Here is an 11,403-nt window from a genome sequence, read left to right on the forward strand (position 1 = left end):
AATAACTGACAGGTGTGCGTGTTTATCAGTTTTGGATCTACATGCTCTTAAAATAATTTGTTTATTATGTTGCTAGTTTATTAAGAAGTTGAAGAATTATAGAAGATGGCAGGCTAAGTATTCTCATAGACTCGTCAAGTGAGGATGGTAATCAATATTTGAAGGATGCATTTACATAATAAATATTTAAAGGATGCATTTTTCTCATTCTGATTTCTGACATTACTTTAGCTCAATTAATCAGACTTTTTACCCCTTTTACCCTTTTATTATATTCCTTTTCTCACGTTTTAGCATGACAATATAATCTATGATCTCAATTAATTAACATCCTATTTTTCTTTTCTATTGTATAACAACTAACTAAATGAAACTTTAGTTTCTGACACTATAGAACATTTAGTTGAACAAATGTTATCGCCTCGCGATTCCAAAGGGCGTAAGAATCGATATGATGTATGGAATCACTTTATTGAGGAGCCAAAGCCCAACATAGATAAAAGAGCTAAATGTAACCATTGTGGTACATTCATTAGGTTTGAGAATGGAACAGGTGCTATGTGAAATCATTTACGTAGATGCAAGGGTATATCAAATAAAATGGCGAGCAAGAAGCAAAAATCAGACTCATCTGGAACCATGGTTTCTTCCCCTTCATTGGCTAGGCCCAAAATTGACCAACAAGCATTGAAAATTGTAATTGTCAAAATGTTTGTGGCAATGGAGCTCCCATTTCGATGTATCAAGCATGAAACTTTTCATGAGTTTTTAAGCATTGTAGCACCCTCTCTTAATGTCATCTCATATACTACCCTAGCACGTGATATTTATAAACTTTGGGATAATGAAAAAGAAAAGTTGAAGGAATTTATTTCTCAAAACTGTCAAAGGGTTTGCCTCACCATAGACACATGGACTTCATCTCAGAATTTGAGTTATATATGTTTGATTTCTCATTTCATTGACAACAATTGGAAGTTGCAAAAGAAGGTGTTAAACTTTTGTCAAGTCATTAGTCGCACAGGAAAAACCATGGCTAAAAAGGTTGAACATTGCTTGAGTAAATGGGGTTGAATTGTGTTCTTACTTGGACAGTTGATAACGCCTTGTCAAATGATGTTGGAATCCAATATCTAAAAAAAAGGCTAATGTCTTGGAATAGTTTGGTTATGAAGGGAGAATATATTCACATGCATTGTTTTGCCCATATTCTGAATTTGATTGTGAAAGAAGGTTTCAAGGATAACATTGATACTATTTTGAGAATTCGCGATGTTGTAAAATATGTACGATCTTCCCCTTCTAGGTTGTTCAAATTCAAGACATGTGTTTAGCAACAAAATATTGAATACAAAAGCCTTGTTTGCTTGGATGTGGAAACCAGATGGAATTCTACCTACTTAATGTTAGAGGTTGCATTGAAACTTCACAAGGATTTTGAAGAGCTTGAGATGCAAGATAAGGAATATATCGAAGAGTTAGAAAAGGTAAAGGGTGTTGCTTCATATGTTGATTGGGAATTTGTGCGTGCAATCCTACCATTTCTAAAATTGTTTTATGATGCTACTTTGCGCATGTCTGACTCAATTTATGTAACTAGCAATAGATACATGTTTGAGGCCTTTGGAATTGGAAAGAAGATCAACCAAATGTGCAATTCTAGGGATGTAAATGTATGCATTATGGCAGAAAATATGAAGAAGAAATATGATAAGTATGGGGCAATGCTAATCGTCTAAATATGTTTTTACTTATTGTTCTTGTGTTGCATCCAGGATACAAATTATAGTTCATGCATTGGTTGATTAGTCAAAATTTTGATGGTGAGGTGGCATCTAGTTTGAAAGAAAAAGTGGAGTCTAGTTTGAAATTACTTTTTCAAGAGTATAATGGTGGAAGAGATGAAGTAGAAGATAACTCACAAGAAGCTCGATTCAATGAAGGAGGTAGTGATGACCGTTATGGTTATAACCATTTTTTTTCAACAAACTAGCTCTAATAAATTTGAATTAAGCAAATACTTGGAGGAAGCCTTAGAAGAGAGTTATGGAGATTTGGTATTTTGAATTAGTGGAAGCTCAACTCGGGTAGATTTCCAATTCTTGCAAAAATGACTAGAGATTTGCTTACTATACCTATTTCTACAGTGGCCTCTGAATTTGCCTTTAGTACTGAAGGAAGAGTTCTTGATCCATATCATAGTTCTCTTACACCTAGAATGGTAGAAGCACTTATTTGCACACAAGATTGGCTTAAAAGAAAATAGTTACCATTGTTTTCAAATGAATTTTGGGATTTTGAGGAGTTGGAGAAATTTGAACAAAGTAACAAGCTAGATTTATTTTATACTGCATTATTGTATTATATACTTATTATAATTTGATCAATAATTGATAACTATTTTTTTATTTTGCAGCAATTGTTTCCCCACCAAACATTGCTTATTCAACCTCATCTGTTACACTTGGTGATGATTGAAGATGGATTATTTAGTTAATGATATGATTTGGACATTGTAATTCTTATTGTGGCTCAAGTTGCTTTGACTCTTAATTGGTAGATATTTTGGTGGATATAATATGACCATAGCAATTACTTAGTGGATATTTTGATTTGACTTAAAAAGGTATATAGCCTTAGGTGAGACTCAACCAATTGAGCAAATACTTGGTAGAATGTTTTGAATTGGATATTTTCAAGTTTCTTTTAAGAATTAGGATATATATTGTAATTTTTAACCGGTGATGTGAGTTGTTTCCATGGATGTCTTTATTTTTTCATGTTATGGTTTATTCCTTTTACTTCTATGGATGAACATCACATGTATGATGCAAACAAGAATTATTAGTTTAAAAAAACCTGATTTTAGAAAATCTAGTTGAAAAATTTGTTTTAAAAAGTTGGTAGAAAATCTAATTTAAAAAAAATAGTTTTAAAATTTGGGTTTAAAAATATTGGTAAGAAAATATGATTAAAAAAACAAATTTAAAAACTGGGTTAAAAAAATTGCTTTACAAAATCTAGTTCAAAAAATTGGTTTAAAAAAATTTGGTTCAAAAAATGGTTTCAAAAAATTGGTTTTAAACCGATTTTTATGCGATCCATTTTGTAAATGGATTAATCCATAAATCTGGATCAAAATTGGTTCGAAATTGATCCATTAATTAGATTTGGTTCAAAATCAAATCAATAAACTGGATCGGATATGAATCCACTAAACTAATCCATTTAAAAATAGATTGGATTAGTTTGGATCGATTTTTTAAGAAAATCGATCCATTCCCACCTCTACTAGAATGTGATGCTTCGAGTATTGGCATAGGAGTTGTATTGTTATAAGGTGGCCACCCCATAACATATTTTAGTGAAAAATTTCATGGGCTACTTTGAACTATTCATCCTATGATAAAAAGCTTTATGCTTTAGTCTGAGCCCTTTAAACTTGGGAACATTATCTTGTTACCAAGGAATTTGTTATTCATAGTAATCATAAGTCATTTAAACATTTGAGGAGCCAAGGTAAGTTAAATAAAAGGCATGCAAAATGGGTTGAGTACCTTGAACAATTTCCTTATGTCATCAAATATAAAAAGGACTCCACCAACGTGGTAGCTGATGCTTTGTCTAGAAGAGAAGTTTTACTAAACACCCTTGGATCTCAAATTCTAGGGTTTGATAAGGAATTGTATAAGAAAGACTTAGATTTTGATACCATATTTAACCTATGTATTCAAAAACCTTACCAAAGTTATTATATTTTTTAGGGGTTTCTTTTTAAAGAAAATAAATTGTGCATATCCCAAGGATCTATTAGAAAACTTTTGGTTAAGGAGATTCATGAGGGTGGACTCATGGGACATTTTGGAATTGAGAAAACTCTTTTAGTTTTAAGAGAGAAATTCTTTTGGCCTCACATGAAACGAGATGTTCAAAGGTTTTGTTCTAGATGTATAGATTGCCTTCAAGCTAAATCTAAAACTAAACCTCATGGACTTTACACTTTCTTGCCTATATCCAATTCTCCTTGGGTCGATATATCCATAGATTTTGTTCTTGGATTTCCTCAAACCCAAAGAGGAAAAGATTCAATCTTTGTGGTAGTGGACTGTTTTAGTAAAATGACACACTTTATTCTATGCCACAAAGTGGATGATGTAAGCAACATTGCTAAATTATTCTTTCAAAAAGTGGTTAGGTTGCATGGGTTACCTAAGACCATAGTATCTGATCAAGATGCTAAGTTCCTAAGTCATTTTTAGAAAACTCTTTGGTCTAGGTTAGGAACTAAGCTTTTATTTTCTACTACATGTCACCCACAAACAAATGGGCAAATTGAAGTAGTTAATAGATCCCTTGGAGCTATGCTTAGGGCAATCCTGAAAGGTAATAAAAAGTCATGGGATGACTATCTACCACATATAGAGTTTGTCTACAATAGAGTAGTGCATAAAACCACAAAAATGTCTCCTTTTGAATCTGCATATGGTTTTAATCCTCTTAATCCTTTGGATCTACTCCCTCTCCCTAATGTTACTTTTCTTATTCATAAAGAAGGATCATCCAGGGAAGAATTTATTAAGAAATTACATGAGAGTGTTCGAGACCATATTTAATCTCAAACGAAGAAATATACCGAATATAATAATAGAGGAAAGAAAGAAGTCATTTTCGATGAAGGGGATTGGGTTTGGCTACACCTTAGAAAGAACAGGTTTCCTTCTAAAAGAAAGTCCAAACTTAGTCCTAGAGGAGATGACCCCTTTCAAATCCTCCAACGAATAAATAATAATGTCTATGTCCTAGATCTTCCTGAGGACTATGGAGTTAGTTCTAACTTCAATGTATCTGATTTATCTTTTCTTGCAGGAAATGATGACCATGAGGAAGGTTATGTGGATTTGAGGTAAAATCCTCTTTAAGAGGGAGGGGATGATGGAGGTCCATGAGCCAAAGGCTTAGTCACTAGGGTTATGGTCAAGAGACTAGAGGAGTGTAGACACCCAATTTTGTCCGGGGGCATACAAACGAAGAAATGGACGTCTATTATCAAGAAAATGAGTTCCCAATCATGCAAATATCAAGACATGACATCAGGAGGCTAAAAGGCCAAAAAAAAGCTAGTTTTAGTAGCCCGGAACGGGCTGTTCCAAAACTGGAATGGGCTGTTCCAATTTACAAAAAGTGCCTAAATCCCTAAACTGGAATGGCCCGTTCCAAAATCAGAACGGGTCGTTCCAATTCTGGAACGGGCCGTTCCGATTTTGGAACGGGCCGTTCCAGGCTCTTTAGAGAAGGCTAAAACACACATTTGGAACGGGCCGTTCCCAAATTGGAACGGGCCGTTCCCAAGTTGGAACGGGCCGTTCCAAATAACAAAAAAGGCTTGAATTTTTCATTTGAAACGGGCCCGTTCCAGAATGGTTTTTATGTGTTAAACGCGCCTCCGGAACGGGCCGTTCTGATTTCAGAACGGCCCGTTCCAATACACTAAATTAACACATAACGACCAGATCCAGAACGGGCCGTTTCGAATTTCGGAACGGGCCGTTCTGGACCCTGTCTGAAGCCTATAAATAGGAATCTCGGCCACATTTTTTAGGGACCCCGAAAATTTCGTTCAACACTCTCTAGAGCTCGAAATTTCTCTTTTTTTTTTTTCTCTCTCTCTCCTATTGTACTTCTTGAGTATTGTGAGGCATTTGTGTAGTGTGAAAGGTTGCCATAAAGCACCTACACTTTCAATATTGGAAGATCTAATAAAGCTTGTTACGAGGTATTATTCATCAATCCCTTGTTCTATTTTTCTCTTCCTTTATTTTAATTATTGCTAGCATAAACGCAATCATGTAGATATTTTAGAGTCAATTGTTAATTTAAATTTTAAATCATGTAAATAATCATCAATAAAAGGGGATATAATATTTAATTTATTATTTCTTATCGCATTAACTTCATCATAGGGTACCGATTTAGGGCGTTGTAAGGGTGCTTAATACCTTCCTTACACGTAACCGACCCCCGAACCCAATTCTGGTTATCAAGGCCATTATTGGATCTTTTAAAAATCTTTTCTTTTTCCAATGTTTTGAGTAAAACATTGGTGGCGACTCCATGAACTCATTTTTTAAAACCATTAATTAAGGATTAGTCTGGTGTCCGGACATTCCTTAATTAATGAGATCTTTAAAAGGATGTCTAAACCATTAGTCGCGAGATCGGAAATTTTCGGGTTGCGACAAATGGCGACTCCACTGGGGACGTTTAAAGAGGGTCAGACCCATTTAATTGACGAAGATAATAAAATAAAAAATAATAATTTAAATATTTTTCCCCCTTTATTTTGTTTGTTTTATTTGTTTGGCTTTCATATCTGTTTGCCTGTTTAAATTCACCACTTGTTTGGAATAAAAATTGTACACAAACCTTTGCACACAACAGTTCCCCCTACACCCGGGGGCATGAGGGTATTAAACATAGGGAGTGGTTGACGTACGACCGGCCCAAGTTTGGCCTTGGAGCCTGCGAGCCTTGTCGGAAATCACACTCAAGGTGATAACCGGTTACTCTAGCCCGAAATACTGCGACAGACCTTAGAGTTTGCCAGGTGACGGTGACAGAGATACTGGGTCCCTATAATGGGGGCACCTTAGGGGCCTTAAAGACCAGTGAGATTAGTACCATCCTATACAAAACACTTTTCTTGACAGGGACCACAGACCAAGGATTTGATCATGATCGTTCGTGGGTGTACGTTGATTGAGCATATGTGTGTGCATTTGTTTGTATTACTTTGTTCTAATAAGAGTGGATTGGAATTTTAAAATAGGCAAACAAATAATATAAAAAATAATAATAAAATTTTATATCCCTTTGTACATTCTTAGGTCAGCATTCCATTAACATCATATATGTAGTTTCCTTTTTGTAAAAAAAAAAAAAAAGAATCAATAAAAATCAATATAGGTAGTCTCATCTTTACCATGCATCATTTCCCTTTAGATAATAGAAGCATGATAAAGATTAGGCAAAAAAAAGGACATGCATTCTAGATTAGTTCATTAATTCCATTCATTTTATTTTATTAGCCAAGGAGGATTAGGTTGCCTATGTGTAGAAAGTTAAGAAAAATGAATGCTCTAATATACGACAGTATCTGCTTTATAAAGAAAAAAGCCCAAATCAATTTTTTTTATAAAAATACTATGGTTGGGCCTGTAGACCCCTAAAATTGTCCGGGTAGGAAATAAAGCTTGAAGACTCTTGAAGACTGAAGGAAAGTCAGCCAGAAGGACTAATGGAAGGCCCTAGGAGGATTCTCTGTAGGTCTAGAGGTCTTATAATAGCTCAAAATAAGGAAGTTGAGGGAATGAAGCCCAATACGGCCTCCCAAAAGTTCAGTACGGCCGTATTGAACATTTTGAACTACAATACGGCCGCACTGAACTCAATACGGCCGTATTGAAGTTTCTGAACTTCAATACGACCGCACTGAACTCAATACGGCTGTATTGAGGTTTCTTGAACTTCAATACGGCCGTACTGAATTCAATACGGCCGTATTGTAGTTCAAAAACTCAATACGGGCCGTATTGACTCCAGGGCCCGTATTGCGCCTGTTCCCTATAAATAAGACGTCATTTGGACGTCATTCCACACTTTTACACTGAGTTTTAACCCTCTTCTTGAGTATTCTGGGTTTTTTTGAGCAGTGCTCTGCCTAGAAATCACTCGGAGAGTTGATCCGACAAAGTTCTCGAGTTCTGAGCTTTTTGCTTGAGTCTCGAACTGAGTCGAAGGGAAATCCTCCAGATTTCCATAGTTAAAATTTTCTAGGAGGGAGCGAGCGGGCTTGTAGAGCGAGGGAACGCCAAAAAGCTTCCCAGTTTTACTTGAATATAAAAGCACGCTTCAAAGGTTTCTTCTTAAGTCCTTCCTTTTACTGCTTTCTGTGTGTATATTTAACTGTCATCATGTAGATAGTTAAGTTATAATTGTTTAGAATAAATAGGGGTAATTTAGTAATTTCGCACTATTATTTTTAGAAATAATCTGTCATAGGGAACCCGAAAGGGGCGCTGTGGGGTGCTAACACCTTCCCCACGCGTAACCGACTCCCTTACCCGACTCTGGTTGTCATGGCCGAAGTCGATTTTTGAATCGATTGCCTTAAACTTCTTTTTCCAATGTTTTGAGTAAAACATTGGTGGCGACTCCATGAACCCTTCCTTTTTATGAAAACCGCTAATCCATGGAGGGTCCCGCTTGGGATTAACATGGATTGGTGAGCCTTTTAATAAAATTGCTCGTTTGACAAGGTCTCAGTTTGAGAATAAGTCATTCTAGCAATCCATATTTTTAAACAAATAAAAGAGTCCAACCATCCTTCGCGAATGCCGAAAGCCCGTTTCGGGCCGGTGGCGACAGATGGCGACTCCACTGGGGAAGCCTCGAGAGTCAGTCCCATTTAGTGATGGATTCTTTTTAAAATAATAGTTTAAAATTACTTTATTACCCCTCACTTGTATGATAACATGCTTTATTTATTTGGCTTTAATAACTGTTGTTTGTTTAATTTTCCGCAATTGTTTGAAATATAAATTGCACACAAACCTTTGCACACAACAGTTCCCTCTATACCCGGGGGCATGAGTGGTAAGCCATAGGGAGTGGATGTTAGTACGGCCGGTTGTCGAATGGGTCTATAGGTGCCCGTAGACCGTTGTCGGAAAGCATCACTCAAGGTGATAACCATGAACTCGAGTCCGACAGTGCGTTGGAGCTTTCCATCGACTTACGACGAGAGGAATTGGGTCCCTATAATGGGGGCACCTCGGGGGCCTTGGACTGGTGAGAACAGTTAGAACCACCTTGAATATGCACCTTTCTGCAGGATACCCCTACCTTGTGATTCGCTCGTGACTGTTCGTGGATGAGTGAATTGTTTGTGCATTTTTATGTGACATTGTATGAGCATACATTGCACCTTTTAAACATACAACATTCCTTTTTAAATAATAAGAATAAATAGAAATAAAGATCTTCTAGTACATGGTGTTAACATCTACCTTCATTGCATTCATATAGGTAGTTTCCCTTTTCACCCAAAAAATACAAAAAAGATACAAAATACCCAAAAAAAAGAAGAAAAAAGGGTTATTTATCCAAACCAAGCAATATCATGCATCATCTTAGGAAAATCCCAAAACATGATAATGCTTAGTTGAATAAACACTATGCATGCATATTCATCTCCATCATCTCATATCATGCATTGTATTGTAGAATATGGAGAGGTCTAAGGAGATGCATGGGCAGTTGAAGAAAGTAGACTTCTTGTTATACCGTGCTGAGAGGTTGGATCACCTCTGTACTTTGATGCCAAGAGAGGCTCGCGTCAAGTTTGAGAAATCATATGGACGAGTCCTCGACTTGATGAAGATCTGTGTGGATCCAGCATTTCTGAGAGCACTGGTTCACTTCTGGAGTCTCGATTTGCACTGCTTCGAGTTTCCCCAGTTTGACCTAGTTCCTACTCTCGAGGAGTACGAGCTCATGCTACGATGGCCCAAATCAGCCGGGGTCTATATCTTTCATGACAACCATGTGGCCGTGGAGAGAGTTGCCACTCAGGTCAAATTACCATCACGATCAGCTGCCTTAGTGGGGAACGGCAGTATTAAAGGTTGGAAGCTTGCTATGATTGAGGACCACCTTTCTTCCTTGGCTGGTGAGGGAGATTGGTTAGCTTTCAACAAGACTCTAGCGTTAGCTGTGTTTGGGATGATCCTATTCCCCTTTCACGCTAACACAGTGGACCATGCTGCGATGGACGCTTTCTTCGCTTGAGACGTACACATGAAGAGTCCCGTGCCTGCTATTCTTGCCGACACCTTGCTCTCCGTTCATCTGTCTCAACAGAAGCAAGGAAAAATCATCCGATGATGCACCTCCTTGCTGTATGTGTGGAGCATCACTCATTTCTATGCCTCTAGTCATATGGGGACCTTGCCCGACCCTTTGAGGAGTTTTTCGAAAATTCCCGTACGCCGCCGATATGCTTCTGAGTGGAAGGAAGAGATGGAACAGTGGAGTATCGAGCACTTCACGTGGGTTTGCCCTTGGTTCCGTCCAAGCCATGTATTGATGAGATGCGGCAGTTATCCAAGCATACCATTGATAGGCCTCAGAGGTTGCATAGCCTACTCACCTAGATTGGTTATGAGGCAACTGATGAGGACTCAGACCATTCCTACTATAGAGGAGCTTGGAGGGTTGTGTTTCTCCTTCGATTCCGAGCATCAGAAGGACATGCACGCTGTCATGAGAGCGTGGGAGAGACCAACCTATGAGGGAGATCTCGAGCTTGGAAAGCCTCGGGTATCCGTCTCCATTGATTATGAGAAATGGAGGAGCGAGAGGGGGGTGCCTCAACCATCCACTTCTTGTGCAACCACAGCAACAAGGAAGGTGTTGCAAGAGCAAGTCGACGCCTTGACCAAGAAACTGGAAATCATGGGAGCTCAGATGAGAGTTCTTGAAGAGAAAAATGAAGAATCCAGTTTTACTATTGATGGTCTTCAAAGGCAATGCAAGAAGAAAGACCACGAGATAGAGCGGCTCAAGGATGAGTGTGCTAACCTCAATGAGGAGGCTACTCGGGCACCCAAAATGCCAAAGGTTGAACCGAGTAGTCAACTCCAAGAAGTCAACATGAAGATAGCACACCTTGAGGCCGAGTATTCAAAGCAGGCACAGTTGATCAAGGATATGCAAGACGATCTGCTTTTGACTCGATCCGATGCACAATAATGGCGGGAAGTTGTTCAACGACAAGCCGCAAACCTTTCCGACTTCCGCAAAAAGGAAAGGGAAGGATTGGCACAAATGGCCAAACTCCAAGAGGAGAAGGATCGGGCCGAGGATGAGCTTAATGAGCTGCAGGCCATGATCAACTATCATATACAAAAAGCGAAAGATGCTCAGAAAATCAGTGATGATATGAGCCAAGCGGTCCATACTCAGATTGAAGCAATGGGCCGCCATGTGGAGGAAGCCGAAGATGAATGGCAAAGACATATGAACCCGCCTGTGGGTTTTTACCGGCTTTTCTCTTTTTGTAAAAAGTTGCTTCAAAGCATTGTATAAAAGTTGTACACTTTCTTCAATTAATAAAAATTGTATTTTTGAGATTTATTGCCTTTGCATCTCATTAGTCATTCATTTGCATTTATCTCTCCCGGTAATTTAATAATAAATATTAATAAAAAGAAAGAAATAATCGATGCGTATGTTCAGAATGGATCGCACGCCATTGGTAATTAAATGCAAGCCAACAACTGCACCAAGCAAGCACACGGCGACTCCGTTGTTGGTAATCAAGACAGACAAAGGGGAAGGTCCGAC

General features: G+C 37.9%; 1 protein-coding gene across 1 annotated transcript; it reads left to right on the plus strand.

Annotated features, from left to right (window-relative positions):
- Positions 1-600: 600 nt before the first annotated feature.
- LOC145950003 (zinc finger BED domain-containing protein RICESLEEPER 2-like) lies at positions 601-1,074 on the plus strand. The gene has a single exon (XM_083060915.1). It carries the CDS (start codon positions 601-603, stop codon positions 1,072-1,074), a length of 474 nt encoding a protein of 157 aa, XP_082917041.1.
- The last annotated feature ends 10,329 nt before the right edge of the window (positions 1,075-11,403 follow it).

This window comes from Cajanus cajan, chromosome 7 (genome assembly GCF_000230855.2).
Source record: "Cajanus cajan strain Asha chromosome 7, NIPB_CcT2T_4, whole genome shotgun sequence".
NCBI classification, from domain to species: Eukaryota; Viridiplantae; Streptophyta; class Magnoliopsida; order Fabales; family Fabaceae; genus Cajanus; species Cajanus cajan.